Genomic DNA, 18,689 nt, shown 5'->3' with positions numbered 1-18,689 from the left:
GAGTAAGTTAAAAGTTCAGCACAACATCGTGGTTGAAATCATTGTACTGTGCAGTACGATCTATGTTCTATGAAATGTCAACTGTTCTTTTTCATCTGTAGATGCTGCCTGACCTGTTGAGTCCCTGCAGTACTTTGAGTGTGTTGATATTTGTTTTTTGGTAGTTTTTGCTAAGGACCACATCTCATGAATGTGACAGATTCCCATGAGTTACCTGTTTTATTCTTGCTGCTAGCTGGTTTAAATAATCAATTAATATGCTTATTTGCCACCTCCCTCCTTCTTGTTTTATTTGGAGCTTTAATTTTCTTTAAATTTAATCTCTAACTTCCTCTCTGAGCCAAAAATGCCCAGTACTAACTAGTACTATTTACATTCCTGATGTAGTGCTGAGCAACATTCTGTTTTAGTGACAGTTAGAGACCAAATCAATACAGTAAATTAGTTGGATTAAATAAGAGAAGACAGACCACAGCTCATTAATCAGCTGTTCAAAGCTCCCTACAGGCTTGGGCAGTGAAAAACTGCTAAATGGAACCAAAAGTCTTACAAAAGTATTAAGTCAGTTTTATGTAAATAAGTGTACTTATCGTCTATTCATTGGCAATGGTGCGTAATTTAGTTTTAGAGACTGGATTATGTTCCTTTGACTATGCATAAAGTAACAAGTCCAGCCCACATGTATGCCGGCATGTTTAGATATTTAGTGCAATGGATTTTGAAGTGTAGTTTTAATTTGTTTTGAAAACCTCACTCCATCCAAGTAACTTTTTTTTTTACTGCCTTACTAAAATGTAAAAATTTTGCAGAATTACAAGCAGTTCCATGCAAGCATGATGCAGAATTTGTAAATGGACCAAACTAAATTTGAAGTGTATTAAAACTTGTTAAAAGAGTTAAGAAATAACTTAAGGTATGGTTAAAATAGGGGGATCTCCTGTCTCCCCCTGAAACCGGTAATGATGTGCATTATTATATCTCAATGCACTACATTGGGAATGTACTCCAGATAATGTTATTATCTGCTGTTCCTTGCAAAAATAAAAATTTGTCATGCCAGGCATGCAGATTTTAAAAAGGTTCTTGGCTTCCTTATAGTTTAGAGAGTTTGCATGGTGCTTTGAGCTTCAGGGTTCCCATGTGGATTGTAACATCTATCCTAATTGTCTGTGACCTACAAGATGAAATTTCTTATCAGTGTGATGATTACAGGAAGTTTCCCTGGCTTGAAGTCTCGGGCAACACTCATTAGCCAATGGTATTTTTGCTACTGTATAAAACCAAAGGCTCTTGGGTAACAGGCGGTAATCCTTCCATCTATGAATTCTCTTTAATTCTGAAGTCAGCTGTGTTACAAATGGAGTCGATTTCCTACCAAAGTCTGGTGGGGAGTACCATCAGTTTCCTTGCTGTGATTATTTCTGTGCTTGGGATTGTCCACATGTGACTTGTGTCTTATAGTGCTATGCTTCTCCATTTTTTTTGGCTATATGGTCCAGAATTTAGACAACATGGGATTTATCGCTTGCATAAAGCTCTCCAGCAGCAAGAAGAGGAGCAATAGTAGTTATTGAGATGGTTTGTGATACATTTCTTAATGTCAGATGGAATTTGAGGGCATTATCATATGCACCAGGTGCAATAAAATTCATATATACTGCTTACTGCACAGTAAGTACTAACAATAAACACTGCAGTGCTCAATGTAACCAAATGAGGTCACAGGATGTGTTTTGCCACTGTTCCAGTTCAGGGTATTCAGTTGTAGTCATAATTTCTCTGACCATATGCTCCCTTTTCCCAACTTGTTTTAATGTCTTGTTTTGAGCCTCTTTACCACTTTTACTAAAATGAGTTCAGTGTGACTGAATGTGAAGGCTGGGCCCATGCCTAGTCCCTACTTCATGAGGAGTTCAGTCAATTGATTGCTTCAGTGGTCAGGTTCCTTTTTAAGAACTGGAACCCTGATGTCATTTGGCATGGGATGAATTACATCATTTGCCAATGGGGCTTAATGGAGCATAATGGAGAAATAGATATGCTGCCTAACTGAGATGTGCACACACTCCATAAGCAGTGTGGTTAAAAAGTTGGGCATCTGCAGGAATGGGCATTAGTTCCTCAAAGAACACCCTATTAACAACATTATCTAAAGAAAGGAGGGTCTGTAGCTCACTCTGGTTTGATTCAGCTCTGTGCCTTAGGAAGTAAAATATCAACCATGTTGCTGTAAATATAGAATTGATTATGGGTCATGCATGTTCCATTGACTTGCTATTAGTAATTCATTACATAAAGTATAAATTGACTATGGACATTAATTCGTTTTAACTTGTTTTCATTATATCCCAGTGCTCACAATCCGAAGTGTTAACTGTTTCTCTTTCTAGAGATGTTGCCTGAGCCACTAGGTGTTTCCTGTAATATGTTGGGTGTGCTGACACTCATGGGAGATAGACTTGACCCAGGTCCATACTCAAAAGAAAGACTTGTGATCTGCAATGGCAGGCTAATAGTGAAATTGGGGCTAGAAGAGCATCTACTCCTTTGTGCAACAAAGGCTTTTCGAATACTAAAACTATGATTCACCCATTAACCTTGATTTGATAGTAATGTTGGTTGTGAAATTTTCAGCATTCTGAAATGCACTGAAACTTCAGGGGGAAAAAATGCAGGTGCCAGAGATCTGAAACAGGTCTTTTAGCCAATCCATCTATACTGTTCAAAATGTCTTTCTGAGCTAGTCCCAGATGCTTGAAAGATTAAAAGATCAAAAGCCGAAGTAATGTTTCAAGTGAAGGATTCTTAGTTAGAACTGGGATGGGTTGGTTGGGTGGGGGAGTTAATTTTAAAGTTAGAGAGAAGATGGGCTGAGGGATGGATAGGATTGTGTGGTTGGTTGAAGCCGTGCATTCTGTGGGGATGAGCTACTAATAGGTTGAGTTGAAGGGCAATAGTGTAACCCTGTTTGTGATTTTAAGGTAATAACAGGTCAGGATGTACTGATGATGAGACATGAAAAGAAACTGGGCCAATATCACAGGTAGATAGCAGAGAAAGTAAGCAATTGGAAGTTGGGAGTTCATTGTTGGGTCTGGAAGGCCTCAGGCTTCCATTGGGGCTCATTATAAAATACAGGAGGCCACAGGTCAGGGTTGGGAGCGTGATGGAATAAAAGTGGCAGGCAACAGGAAGCACAAGGCTGCTCCTCTGGACTGAATGCCGATGCTCTGTAATCTGATCACTCATCTGTTTTTCTTCTCAATGTAACAAAGCAACCTTCCGTGCAGACTTTCACTTCTGATTTTAGTCTTTTCCAACAGAATTGATGGAAAATGCATGAACTAAAGTATTTATGAACTGGATTTTGAAATACGGTGGAGCCCAGTTAATTGGCCATCAGTTGACTGGGGCAGCAACTTATTTGGGACAACTCTTAAAGAGCAAAAACTAATCAAGAAAATAAGCGGGATTTCCATTGCTTATTTGGGACACCATGCTGCTTAGTTGGGAAAGGAGATTGTTGCCAAACAGTTTCCAACTAGAATCAGTTGTGTGCACTTGTGTAACCATTAGACACTAGACTGTGCTTAGAGCTAAAAGTTTTAAAATAGCATCAATTGTGTGTTTCTGTTCAAAAAGCAGTGATTTTTGTCACTGATAGTTTGTGAAAAATAAGCAGTAAGACAATTCAGAACTATTTTGCTCACTGTCGTTTCAAGTCTTCAGGCTTGGAAATGCCAGAAACAGCTGGAGTGAAAATGAAGCAATTTAACTTCGTCAACAAGTTAGGAACTACAAAGAATTTGAAGGTATCAATAATCATAGAAACATAGAAAATAGGTGCAGGAGTAGGCCATTCGGCCCTTCAAGCCTGCACCGCCATTCAGTATGATCATGGCTGATCATCCAACTCAGAACCCTGTACCTGCTTTCTCTCCATACCCCCGATCCCTTTAGCCACAAGGGCCATATCTAACTTCCTCTTAAATATAGCCAATGAACTGGTCTCAACTGTTTCCTGTGGCAGAGAATTCCACAGATTCACCACTCTCTGTGTGAAGAAGTTTTTCCTCATCTCGGTCCTAAAAGGCTTCCCCTTTATCCTTAAACTGTGACCCCTCGTTCTGGACTTCCCCATCATCGGAAACAATCTTCCTGCATCTAGCCTGTCCAATCCCTTTAGAGTTTTATACGTTTCAATAAGATCCCCCCTCGATCTTCTAAATTCCAGTGAGTATAAGCCTAGTTGATCCAGTCTTTCTTCATATGAAAGTCCTGCCATCATCTTGACTACTACAATGAAAATGAAGATTTGGAGGATGCAGATGTCAAAGGCATTGTATGAAAGATGTATATTACCTGCACTGGTATCTGCACTGATTTTGTTCATTTACAGTCAATCAAAAGAACATGGCAGTGCACACTGGATGAATTCCTCTATCGATAACTATTAGAAATTAATACAGTTTTATAGTACTGTATTGGTGTGTTCTAATTTGTTCCATATTTTATTGAAATATATACTTTTTAACTCAGTTAAATGACAGTTTAGCTTTTATATACCCTTTAAATTATTTTCATGAAACTTCAGCTAATTGGGGCAGCCGCTTAATTAGGCCAAAATGTACTGGTCGCGATGTATCCTAATTAACTGGAATCAACTGTATCTGAAATGTTGGATTGTTTTTTGAATGATATTATATACTAACAGACAACTGTTTAATAATTTCCCTAGCCTTAAAATAATTTTGTACGTTTCATAAAAATATTTTAAAAGTATTTCAAAACTATTAACATCATAAAAGTTTTTAGTGTTTCGAAGTTTGACATTTCAGTTGCTATCTCAAACATATAGTCTGCAACTTCTAAATTCAATTTGTAATTGTATCTTTGTCTACCTAGTTCAATGAATGTGAGGATATTTTGATGTGATTGGATGCTCAGTGAGCTTTTAATATTATTGCTGCTGAATGCATAAAAGCAATTGACCATAAGTTGCAGAACATTTAGGATTAAACTTTTTGGTAGGTGATAATGCATAAAAGTATAAAGCTTTTTAAATCATTCATATTACTTCTTTTCATTTGTAACTTCTGATGTTAATATTCTCGCAAGTTAGAGTGGGTTGGGGCGGGGCGGGGGGGAAGCTCACCAAGTAGTCTAGTAGCTCCTTTGATACCAATTTTAGACTGAAGAAAAACATAATCTATTTTCCTGTGTATACCATCTGTTTCTGAGAAGCAGATTTATTTCTTGTTTAAAATGTTATAGGTTTTTACAGATGGTAGCAGCATATTGACTTGTTTTTGCTAATCCATAAAGTTTGCCATTGCTTTTTCTTATTGTATTTCAGAACATTTTATTTGTAGAAGTTAAATGAACATACTTAGGATGTTTTGTACCTTGTTGTTTCAGGTTTTTGACAAAGAAGTGAAGAGCTACGTTTATATACTGGAAGGAAGCTGTCAGAGAAACAAAATGCAATTACCCAAGGATAACAAGCACTCACGTAAGTAATGGAAGATTTATTTAAATTAACATTTGTTATTATTGCAAATGATTTTATAGAATATCAACCACTGGACAAGTTCAGGACTAATAGATAAATCCAATAATTCTGTAGCTCATCCGTGTTGTACATCTAGCTAGTGTTTTAGCTTGATCAGACTACACAGAAGAAAGATTTTTGTATGGAAAAGAAAAGTGCTTGTAAATCAGTTTGTGTAATAAAAACATTTAAAAATTCATTCCTTGTTCTTCCCTGATTCAGCAACAAGAGGTTTCTGCAAATAAAGGAGGTGATGTACACGTTTGGAAGGTTATAGGGACTACTTTATTAGAGTTATATAAAAAATAAAATACAGTAAGAAATAAAGATTCTTAAAATACAGAAGGAAACAAAGTACTACTCAACAGCCAATCAGTGAACCAATCTACATAATCTTGAAGATGTTCAACTACCTTTCACATAGTTTTCTCTCTGTCTCTTTTTACTCCTTACAAATATCTAACATAACTTTTACTCGTACTTTTCCATCCCCTAGTGGTACCAGCCTGTACTTTCTTATCTCTTGAGACCTATGGCCTGGGCACATAACTTAGAAACAGAGACAGCTAGTCTGCAAGAAAGAAAACATTCTTCACTACAATCTAATCTCAAATGTGCAGGCTGTCACCATATTCCAGGTAGACACCATTTTGTCTTGCAACCAAAATTTTGTGTCATAAACTACTGCATTTACTAAGGAGGAATCAGTTAATTTAACTCTTTCCTCACAGTTGACAAAACAGAATTACTGGAATTTGATGTATTTAAAAATATAACATTTAAACTGTATATAAATGTAATGCTTACAGCAATAACATTAAGAGAAATACAGTGTTATATCTATGTTTTATAGAATCTCATAAGTGTTTACTTTCTGAACCTTTTCCCCAAACATCCTCCCCCCCCCCCCCACAGTGGCATGACCTCATTGACTGCAATTGCTGCACATAACACTCAGAGTTGGCTTCTTGTACTTACATGAAATAACCCCCCAAAACAGACCAGTTTATTCCAAACTTCCTAAGAGGAAGTGAGTTGAGTTGTAAAGAGCTTCCACGTAGTACAACATAATTAGAATTAATACAGAATGAGCAGAAATTTTAATCCATGCTTGTTTTGGACTGAGATCTGTATTTTCTCTCTTCTTGACCAGAAGTTTCTTGTTTAGTAAAGGTAGCTTAGACAATGCATTTTAACAGTGCTTTGAAAAACAACATGTGGTCTCCCATCTGCTGTGATCCACCTTGCTGTTCCTGCTGCTCACCCTCGTTTTTTTTTCTTGTGTTGTTTATTAGGTGGGAGATTTTAAAGAAGATTGATCTGACTTGCCAGAGATTATAAGAATTGAAGGGCATAACTAAGCTGCATCCTTGATGTTTTTTTGGGGGAAATGTACTAACATTCATGCAGACTAATATAAATTGATAAGATATTGTAAACTGAATGAACTAATGGAGACAATGAAAGAGATGTACCTATCACAATGATCCATGGCCTCCATTGTTTGGCCTTAACTTGGGCCTGGTATGATCCATTACTTACAAGTTATACTAGCAGCTCTTTGGTCTTATGAATCAATGAGTTTCAGAAGATGCCCACCCATCTCTTAATTGTTGCTCATAAGATTTCCATGAGAGAGGCTGAAGAAGCAGTTCTTTGGAATTTTCCAATACCATTCCTAAATTAGTGGGATTTTCCAATACCATTCCTAAATTTCTTCCAGGCATTCATCTATCTCTTGTAATAGTGTCAGCTCTTTTTAATATTTATGAGCTTATTTCTATTTTGATGAGTGATACTTGTATGCAGTTATAGGAAGGACATAACCAATAGGAGATTTGTGTGTGTGTGTGTGTTGTCAAGCCTGGAGAATTTTAGTTGTGAGGAAAAACTGTCTAGCCTCAGGTTGCTTTATTTTGGTCATAAGATTGGGGGAAGATTTATTTTAGCTTTTGACAGTATGAGAGTCCTTGGTGGGATCAATAAGAATGATCTATTTTCTTTTAGCAGAGAGGTCAAAGCTAGGAAACTCAAAGTTCAAGTACATTTATTATAAAAGTATGTATACTATATAAAGCCTTGACATTTATCTCCTTTTAGGTAGCCACAAAACAAAGAAACACAGTAGAACCCATTCTTTAAAAAAAAATCATCGAACACCCAATACTCGGGGGGAGGGGAACAAATTCTGCAAACAATAAAAGCAAGCAAATAACATTCAGAACTGAAGATCACAAAAGTGAGTCCACAACCATGAAGCATGTCACAGCTGATTCAGGAGCTAGTTAGTTTCAGGCCTCAGCCTCAGTTTAGTAAAGATGGGTAAACCTCACAGAGCAGCGAGCTGAATGCTGGCCCATCTTTCACCTCCAGCCCCGACACTCTGGCCTTTTCAATCTGGTCCGGTGTTTAACTCCACCAAACCTCAGGTTGTTCCTCACTCATGGACCAGGCCCTATTGCTTTGATACGCTCTCGGGCTCAGGCCCTACTGCCTCAATCTGGCCTATAGCCAACCTTTCCAGTCTGTCCCGGTGTGTAAATTGGCCAAACCTTTGGTCATTCCAAGCTCCCGAATCCAGGCACTGCCTCTTTGATACGCTCATGGTCCTGGGCACCTCCCACTCGATTTGGTCTGTACTCGACCTTCCTAATATGGCCCAGTGCTTAAATCAGCCAAACTGCGGGTTATTCTTCACTCTCAGGCCCAGGCTCCACTGCCTTGACTCTGCCTTGCCTCAGCTCTGCTGCTTCCAATTGCCTCCAAGTTTGCTCCAGCCATGGCAAAACATTGGCTGGTTCTCTGTTCTTGGGCCAGAGTGCTGCCACCTCTGTTCAGCTTGTACATGCCACGCCACAACCATCCTGCACCTTCATGACTTCATTTTACACCACAGAAGTGCCAGGTTAAGCAGGCGGTTTAAAAAAACTAAGCTCTGAAAGGGAAATTACAGGCTATTTATTGATAGTTGTATTAATTTTTCGAGAAAGTGTGAGTAATTAATAATTGATTTGCTGCCAACAAGTCATTATTGTGCTTCACCAGTGCCATCTTAAACTCATATGTAAATTAAATGGTAGAAGGAGAAATGGGAAATTGAGGTTTTTGTTCTTACACAAAGACTAGTGATGGTCTGGAACTCACTTCCATCATATTCTTAAGCTAAAAAAGAAATAAAAGAGTGACTTGTTTCTCTGGAAACTAAGTCTGAAGTGGCAGTTGTTCAAGTGAAGTATCTATCTGTATTAAAATGAACCTGCATTAGCCTTTCGTTTAATGGACTGTTAGAAATTCCTGTGGGAGAGGGTCTTACTGTCTCTTACTGAGAGGCTCTTTGGTATTCTGTAGCAAGCCAGCAATACATTCCTCTTAGACCATGGGCTCAGCTCTTGATTTGATATTATAGCACACTGTATTGTCCCAGTCAGGTTTTGACATGCTTTTGTGAGTTCTGTTCAGTTACACTGACCATAAAACATATAGTGAAGAAGTGTAGCAACCAGGAAGTCACCAATTTCTTAACATCACTATCAGAACCGTCACCTAGAATCTACTACATAAATCTGCTATTTTGTCTTTCCAGGCACTTTAAAAAGTAATGGGAACATGTACGCTGCTGTATTGTTCCACTGTTATACACAATAGAACAATGCCAATTCTTCATCACCCCAAACATACATAATATATGTGTTAACTGTACATAATGCTACAAACCTGTTACTGGACACCTTTTAAATACAGGTTGAGTACCCCTTACCTGAAATTCTGAAAACCTCTGAAATCAGAATTTTTTGTGGTGAGCTACATGTATTCTGGATTGGGTGTTGTGCATTGAACCAGAATTGATTAGAAAGCTGAAGGTAAAAGAACCCTTGGGGGCATGTGGTCATAATATAATCAAATTCATCCTGAAATTTGAGAAGGAGAAGCTAAAGTCAGATGTATCAGTATTGCAGTGGAGTAAAGGGAATTACAAGAGCATGAGAGAGGAGTTGGCCAGAATTGACTGGAAAAGAACACTGGCAGGGATGACGCAGAGTAGCAATTGCTGGAATTTCTGGAAGCAATTCAGGAGGCACAGGATATATACATCCCAAAGAGGAAGAAGTATTCTAAAGGAAAGATGACACAACCATGGCTAACAATAAAAGTTAAAACCAACATAAAAGCCAAAGAGAGGGCATATAATAGAGCAAAAATTAGTGAAAAGTTTGAGGATTGGGAAGCTTTTAAAAACCAACAGAAAGCAACTAAAAAGTCATTATCAAGGTAAAGATGGAATAGGATGGTAAGCTAGTCAATAATATTAAAGAAGATACCAAAAGTTTCTTCAGAGACGTAAAGTGCAAAAGAAAGGTGAGTGTGGATATTGGTCCACTGGAAAATGATACTGGAGAGGTGGTATTAGGGGACAAGGAAATGGCAGATGAACTGAATAAGTATTTTGCATCAGTCTTTCACTGTGGAAAGACTGTGGTCTTTCACTTGCTCCAGGTGTCAAGGGGCATGAAGTCGGTGAAGTTACCATAACTGGGCAGAAGTTTCTTGGGGAAACTGAAAGGTCTGAAGGTAGAAAAGTCACCTACCAGATGGTGTCCACCCCAGAGCTCTGAAAGAGGTGGCTAAAGAGATTATGGAGGGATTAGTAATTGTCTTTCAAGAATCTCTAGATTCTGGAATGGTTCTGGAAAACTGGAAAATTGCAAATGTCACTTCACTCTTCAAGAAGGGGGGAGGCATAAGGAAGGAAACTATAGTCCAGTAGTCTGACCTCTGTGATTGGGAAGATATTGGAGTCGATTATTATGGATGAGGTTTTGGGGTAGTTTGGAGGCACTTGATAAAATAGGCCATAGTCAGCATGGTTTCCTCAAGGGAAAATCTTGTCTGCCATATCAGACAAGATATGTTGGAATTCCTTGAAGAAATATCAAGCAAGATAGACAAAGGAGAGTCAGTTGATATTGTGTACTTGGATTTTTAAAAGACTTTTGACAAGGGCCCACACATGAGACTGCTTAACAAGCTACAAGCCCATGGTATTACAGGAAAAATTCTAGCATGGGTAAAGCATGATTGGCAGGAGGCAAAGAGTGAGAATAAAGAGAGCCTTTTTTGGCTGCCAGTGACTTGTGTTCCAGAGGAGCCTGTGTTAGGACCGATTCTTTCTACGTTCTATGTCAATGATTTGGGTGATGGAATTGATGGCTTTGTTGCAAAGTTTGCTGATGATGTGAAGATAGGTGGAGGAGCAGGTCATTTTCAGGAAGTACTGAGGCTACTGAAAGACTTAGACAGATTAGGAGAATGGGCAAATAAGTGGCAGATGGAATACCGTGTAGGGAAGTGTATGGTCATGCACTTCAGTAGAAGAAGTTAAAGAGATGACTATTTTCTAAATAAAGAGAAGAAGTCTGACGTGCAAAGGGACTTGGAAGTCATTGTGCAGGACTCCTTAAAGGCTAATTTGCAGTTTGAGCCTGGTGAGGAAGCAAGTGCAATGTTAGCATTAATTTCAAGGAGACTAGAACATAACATTATATCCTTGCTTTTAAGACTTTATAAAGCACTGGTGAGGCCTCACTTGGAGTATCGTGAGCAGGTTTGGGCCTCTTACCTCAGAGAGGATGGGCTGAAACTGGAGAAGATTCAAGGAGGTTCATGAAAATGATTCCAGGATTGAATGGCTTATCATATGAAGAGTTTGCTGGCTCTGGGCCTGTATTCACTGGAATTCAGAAGAATGAGGGGTGACCTCATTGAAACCTATCAAATGGTGAAAGTTCTTGATTGAGTGGACGTGGAGAGGACGTTTCCTATGATGTGAGTGTTTAGGACCAGAGGACACAGCCTCAGAATGGAGGCTCCCTTTTAAAACGGAGATGAGGAATTTTATTAAGTCGTGAATCTATGGAATTCATTGCCACATGCAGCTGTGGAGGCCAAGTCTTTATATTTAAAACAGAGGTTGATAGATTCTTGATTGGTCGATGCATGAAAGGATATGTGGAGAAGGCCAGGAGATTGAGGCTGAGAGGAAATTGGATCAGTCTTGATGAAATAATGGAGCAAATGCGATGGGCAAAATGGCCTAATTCTGCTACTGTATCTTATGATCTTATGATTGTACCGTCTGCCCTTTTAATCAAAACACGGCATCATAGGTAGAGACTGAAAGCCTACTAATATTTGTTGTAGTTCATCAGACAACATTCTCCCCATGCTGTCTTGCTGATTGTGTTACCTTGTACATATTATATTTTCATTATATTAATGGTGTATGTAGGAACCATGTATCTATTTTCTATCCATATTGTATTTTGTGTTGTGCTTTTATGAATAGTTAGTCATGTGTGTTGGGGCGTGGTAGAAGTCAAAATTTAGTTACTTGTTCATGCTTTGTCTTTAAACCAGTTTAGATTGGGTAGAGATAGAGAGTGGGCTAAGGGGTGGTATCATTTTTTTGTTAATCGTTGCTATGCCTCTAAGTACACTTGGTGTAGTATGTTTAAATATGCTATGCTATTCTATTCAGTTCACTATATCGCTAATTTTAGTTTTATTAGTTTTTAATCATTTCAAGATTGTTTTTCTAGCAGCTATGGTTCATTTTCAAATAACCACTACATTTTGTCAACAAAAAAGAATTGATGGTTGTACCAAAAGATCACCAGTCTAAGGCCAGGGATTGCATTGGACCTGTTGGTGAAATTGGAATTGCAACACTGAGAAGCCAGGAGCAGTTTGTGGCAAGTAACTACCTTTTGTTAACTCATGCTGTGTGTTTGTGGTATGAACACAGTTTGGAATAGTCAGTGCTGCCTGTATGCTAGATTGGTGCGGTGTTTGCTTAAGGGTCCATCGCTTTGTTCTATTGAAGTGCTGAAATATTCCGGTTGCTGACATTTGAAATGGATGCTGTTTGTTTGGTCTGATGTAATCATGGATATGAAAAGCAGCATGAGTGGAGCTGAAGTCAGTGTCCTTGAAGCTGGCACTAAAAGAGAAGTCAAGCTTACTGGAAAATTCTTAGCAACTAGAATCGAAAGTTCTCAAAAGGAATATAAGAGAAATGTGTGCTAAGTTAAAGATTGAATACCATCAATTAAAAGTCTTATGCGAGAATCAGAAAATGTCTCTCAAATGCAGTCTCATCTTAAGACTTGAATAGTCTCCGCACCTTTGTTGCTAAGCAACATTTTATGTTGTTGTCTTTAACTTGTAACCCAGAACAAGATAAGCAAATTGAAAATTTTGCAAATATTGCAAAATTTTTAATTCTTATTAATGCACTCTAAGCAGATGCTAAATAATGGCTGAAACAAACATGCGATGTTTGTTTCATGCGATGCGAGAGTGCAGAGTTTGTATGTTCCTGTCAGGATTAAAGGCAAAGTAAATAAGAATAAGGAACACATACAAAATGCTGGTGGAACGCAGCAGGCCAGGCAGCATCTATAAGGAGATGCACTGTCGATGTTTCGGGCTGAGACCCTTCGTCAGGACTAACTGAAAGGAAAGATAGTAAGAGATTTGAAAGTAGCAGGGGGAGGGGGAAATGCGAAATGATAGGAGAAGACCGGAAGGGGTGGGGTGAAGCTGAGAGCCGGAAAGCTGATTGGCAAAAGGGATACAGAGCTGGAGAAGGGAAAGAATCATTGGACGGGAGGCCTGGGGAGAAAGAAAGGGAGAGGGGAGCACCAGAGAGAGATGGAGAACAGGCAGAGTGATGGGCTGCAAGAGAGAAAAAAAGGAGGGGGAAAAAGAACAAAATATATCAGGGATGGGGTAAGAAGGGGAGCAGGAGCATTAACGGAAGTTAGAGAAGTCAATGTTCATGCCATCAGGTTGAGTGTTGTTCCTCCAACCTGAGTGTGGTTTCATCTTGACAGTAGTGGAGGCCATGGATAGACATATCAGAATGGGGATGGGATGTGGAATTGGGATGTGTGGCCACTGGGAGATCCTGCTTTCTCTGGCAGACAGAGCATAGGTGTTCAGCGAAACGGTCTCCCAGTCTGCGTCGGGTCTCACCAATATATAAAAGGCCACACCGGGAGTACCGGACCACCAATATATAAAAGGCAATAAGGAACCTTGGTTCTCTAGGGATATTGAAACTCTGATAAAGAAGAAGAGAGAGATGTATGACATGTATAGGAAACGAAGCAAATTAGGTACCGAAGGTGTATAAAAAGTGCAAAAAAAATACCTAAGAAAGAAATCAGGAGGACTAAAAGAAGACATGAGGTAGCTTTGGCAGTCAAGGTGAAGGATAATCCAAAGAGCTTCCACAGGTATATTAAGAGCAAAAGGATAGTAAGATATAAAATTTGACCTCTTGAAGATCAGAGTGGTCGGCTATGTATGGAACCAAAAGAAATGGGGGAGATCTTAAATGTTTTTTTTGAGTCTGCATTTACTAAGGCAACTGGCATAGAGTCAATGGAAATAAGGCAAACAAGTAGTGAGGTCATGGAACCTATACAGATCGAAGGGGAGTAGGTGCTTGCTATCTTGAGGCAAATCAGAGTAAATAAATCCCCAGGACCTGACAGGGTATTTCCTTGGACCTTGAAGGAGACTAGTGTTGAAATTGCAGGGGCCCTGGCAGATATATTTTAAATGTCGGTATCTACGGGTGAGGTGCTGGAGGATTGGAGGATAGCTCATGTTGTTCCGTTGTTTGAAAAAGGCTCTAAAAGTAATCTGAGAAATTATAGGCTGACGTCGGCAGTAGGTAAATTATTGGAAGGAGTACTAAGAGATAGGATCTACAGGTATTTAGATAGACAGGGACTTATTAGGGAGAGTCAACACGGCTTTGTGAGTGGTAGGTCATGTTTAACAAATCTATTAGAGTTTTTCGAGGAGGTTACAAGGGGAGTGGATGAAGGGAAGGCAGTGGATGTTGTCTACATGGACTCAGTAAGGCTTTTGACAAGGTCCCGCATGGGAGGTTAGTTAGGAAGATTCAGTTGCTAGGTATACATGGTGAGGTAGTAAATTGGATTGGACATTGGCTCAATGGGAGAAGTCAGAGAGTAGTAGTGGAGGATTGCTTCTCTGAGTGGAGGCCTGTGACTAGTGGTGTGCCACAGGGATCAGTGCTGGATCCTTTGTTATTTGTCATCTATATCAATGATCTGGATGATAATGTGGTAAATTGGATCAGCAAATTTGCTGATACAATACAAAGATTGGAGATGTAGTGGACAGTGAGGAAGGTTTTCAAAGCTTGCAGAGGGATTTGGACCAGCTGAAAAATGGCAGATGAAGTTTAATACAGACAAGTGTGAGGTATTGCACTTTGGAAGGAAAAACCAAGGTAAAACATATAAGGTAAATGCTAGGGCACTGAGGAGTGCAGTAGAACAGAGGGATCTGGGAATACAGATACAAAATTCCCTAAAAGTGGCGTCACAGGTAGATAGGGTAGTAAAGAGAGCTTTTGGTACATTGGCCTTTCTGAATCAAAGTATGGAGTATAAGAGTTGGAATGTAATGGTGAGGTTGTATAACGCATTGGTGAGACCAAATTTGGAGTATTGTGTGCAGTTTTGATCACCAAATTACAGGAAGGATATTAATAAGGTTGAAAGAGTGCAGAAAAGGTTTACAAAGATGTTGCCAGGACTTGAGAAACTGAGTTGCAGAGAAAGGTTGAATAGGTTAGGACTTTATTCCCTGGAGCATAGAAGAATGAGGGGAGATTTGATAGCGGTATATAAAATTATGATGGGTATAGATAGAGTGAATGCAAGCAGGCTTTTTCCACTGAGGCTAGGAGAGAAAAAAACCAGAGGACGTGGGTTAAGAGTGAAGGGAGAAAAGTTCAAAGGGAACATTAGGGGAGGCTTCTTCACACAGTGGTGGGAGTGTGGAATGAGCTGCCAGATTAAGTGGTAAATGCAGGCTTACTTTTAACATTTAAGAAAAACTTGGACAGGTACATGGGTGAGAGGTGTATGGAGGGATATGGTGCAGGTCAGTGGGACTTGGCAGAAAAATGGTTTGGCACAGCCAAAAAGGGGCAAAAGGCCTGTTTCTGTGCTGTAATGTTCTGTGGTTCTATGTTGGAGGTCATGTTGTCGAAACAAGTGAATATGTTTCTCAAATTTCAAGGCATGTTTTGACTTCGCATAAAGCTGAGGATCCGCAGGAAGATGTACACCCAGACAGTAGTGTTTCAAATGTGCCTGCTGCAAATTCTGTTGCAAGCAGTATGTCTTGTACATCTAATAACTCCTCTGCACATATTAAAATGGAAACTAATTTAGCTGTATTATTCACATGGCAATAAATTATTGAAAGATAAAAGTGAATTTAAAGAACAAGAGGAGCAGCTTTGGAAAAGGAAGGAACAGCTTAAGTTGCAGGAAGAAATTGCACCACAGGTGGCCAAAACCAAGACACAAAGAACTTCAAGTCTGGTGAGTCCTAAATGTGCTGCAGCAGGTCAATTCTATGATGCGAGTTTCTGTATTGATATGGCATGGAGAAAACCCAATACACTCAATATCAATGTGGATTCATTTGTTCCTCAAATATCTATGAAACAAGGTTGGGACCTGAAAGGGTAGTTCTAGATGTTCACTGTCAACCGCACTAAGGAGGCACTCTGGACCCATGTCATATTCACCAGTTCAAGGTGCTCATGGGGACATTAACTTACATTATGGAAATACTCATGTTTTAGATGAGAGGTCTGAATGATGCTATGGAGACCATATAGAAGCAAAATGAAATAACAACCCATTGTATCTCTGCCTAAGAGAGAGATTCAAATATTTGATGGGAATCCATTGCAATATCATGTATAATTGAGGGTTTTTAAGAATAGTGAGTTAATACCCTGGTACCTAATGGCCTTACCGGGGCTGGTGATCATGATTATAAACTTCCTATAATTGCAGTACAGCTGAGGTCTAAGAAGGGTAATAAGATGTGTTTGGGCTTTCGTAGATCAAGAAAGTACAGAAGTGTTCTGTCTCTGGCCCCACCAAACGTATGAGATTGAGGTGCAAAACCTCCTGTTTGTGTGGATGCTGCGTGATGTGTCACCCTATTACAAATCAATACCATGAAATAACAGACCGTACACCAAAAGGAATTGAACAATTTAGCTTTATAATCAATTTGACTAAATGGTTAGTAAAGTAAAAGAAAAGTGCCCATCTTAATGAAACAGTCGAATGTTGGAGCTCATGTTTTCCCTTCCTCTGGTCCTCCATTGATTTTTTTTCCCTCTCTCCCCCCCCCCCCCCCCCCCCCACCCCCAGGCTTCATCAACTTCCGGCCCTGCTCCAAGTCCACTCCTTTATGGTGTCTACGACTTCTCCTTTCTGGCATCTGCTCTCCCCATCTGCTGAACCAAAAACCCAGATTACCTCGTTCTCAAGCACACAACAAGAGAAAACGCTCCCTTCATTGGACAGTGCACATTCCAAAGCCCCTGTTATCTCTAGCCATAACCCAAACACTGCTGCTACAGAAAAACCATTACATTAGCAGTGCTTATACAGAAAGACCTTTACATTAGCAGTGAAATCTTTCCCAGGGTGTTGTTACACTCTTCCCCACCCCCCCCCACCAAATTTAGTCACATCCTTATGACATTGAGATAATTTTCCAACCCTTCATGCAAAGCACAAAGTCCAACCCAGGTGTAGAAGGCAGTGTTAGAGCTCCCCAAAGTGGTAGGGGCCACACTCTATTCCCCTGGTGCTACATAGGTGGTCTCCTGATTCATTGTGACCTCTGTACCCCCTCAACTACTTCTTCATGTTCCGTCATGACTGAGGATACTTCTGGTCTACCTGGCGAGGCCTCTCCGGTCTGTCTCTCATGCCCTCCTGCAACTCAGACTCCTCTGTCCCTTAGCTGAGCCCCGCTTCATCTCTTGCAAGGTCCCACTGAAACCCAGTCTGTCCACAGATAGACTACCCCTCCCCCACCGATTTCATCTGACTCAGCTTGAGAAGGGTTGGGAATCTCTTCCTCAGTCAGTGGGGAGTTAGCAAAAGGCAGCATAGGTGCCTGGGTCAGCATCTCCTTCAGCGACTGAAAAGCCTCTTCACATTTCGCATCCCCACCTCGGTCCGAAAGGCTCCAAAGGGCTAAGATACTCTTTACCCTCCTCCCTTTCTTTCCCAAGGAAGGGTAACCACACAGAAGCTGATTTAAAGGGTGACTCACTTTCGTGTAGCTCTTCACAAACCTCCGATAGTAATCACAGAACCAAAGGAATGAGTGCAAAGAGCTCACAGTCTGGGGCCTTGGTCATGTGGTCACCGCTTGTATCTTAGACAGATCCATAGCTACTCCATCCTGTGAGACTAAGTACCAAACATAACTGACAGACATCTTGCAGAACTGGCTCTTGTCCAGGGGAGGTTTTAATCCTTCAGCTTTCAAGCAGCCCAGCACTTTCAGTAGCCTCGCTTCATGTTCCTCCAATGGGTCCATGGACCCAAACACTGAGATCATCCAGATACACTAATACCTCAAGCAATTTCATATCCCTCACCATTTTCTCCATGACACACTGGAAGGTTGCAGGGTCTCCCAATATGCCCTGGAGCATCCTCTTGAACTGGAAGAATCACAGTGGACATATAAATGCTGTTTTCTCTTTGTCAGCCTTACTCATGGGTTCTTGTAATATCCACTCTTCAAGTCCAGCACACTGAACCACTTCACACCACTCAGACAGGCCAGCGAGCCTTCGATCCTTGGGATTGTATACTGGTTGGGGACGGTATGCCTCTTCAGAGTCCTATAGTCCACACATATCCGTACCTTCCCATTCTTCTTTCTGGCCACGACCATTGGGGAGGCATAGAAGCTTCTGGACTCAGTGATGATCCCTGCTTCCTTCAACTTACACAAGTGCTGCCAAACGTCTTCTACCTCTGCCGCGGCCAGTCACCGTGACCGCTATCAGAACAGAGTGTCCTCGGCATCTGGATAGTGTGACGAGTGCTCTTGGATCAACCCACATCAAACTCGTCAGTGGAAAAGGCGCCTTCCAGTTTCAACATCTTCTCTACTATCCTCTGCTTCCAACTTGCAGGTACCAGGGAGACCCCAAAATTGACTCAGTGATCAACTTTCCCCCTTTTTCAAATAGCTTTTC

The 18,689-nt window shown here is 40.2% G+C and overlaps 1 protein-coding gene across 1 annotated transcript in view; it reads left to right on the top strand.

Annotated features, from left to right (window-relative positions):
• cfap20dc (CFAP20 domain containing) overlaps window positions 1-18,689 on the top strand; it is a 567,108-nt gene that overhangs the window by 17,844 nt on the left and 530,575 nt on the right. The window contains exon 3 of the mRNA XM_073072294.1: window positions 5,419-5,512. Coding sequence (XP_072928395.1) covers window positions 5,419-5,512 — 94 coding nt within the window. The remainder of the gene's footprint in view (window positions 1-5,418; window positions 5,513-18,689) is intronic.

Source organism: Hemitrygon akajei, chromosome 19, assembly GCF_048418815.1.
Source record: "Hemitrygon akajei chromosome 19, sHemAka1.3, whole genome shotgun sequence".
Lineage (NCBI taxonomy): Eukaryota > Metazoa > Chordata > Chondrichthyes > Myliobatiformes > Dasyatidae > Hemitrygon > Hemitrygon akajei.
The sequence above is the reverse complement of the archived record's forward strand: the minus strand, read 5'-3'. Positions and strand labels throughout refer to the sequence as shown.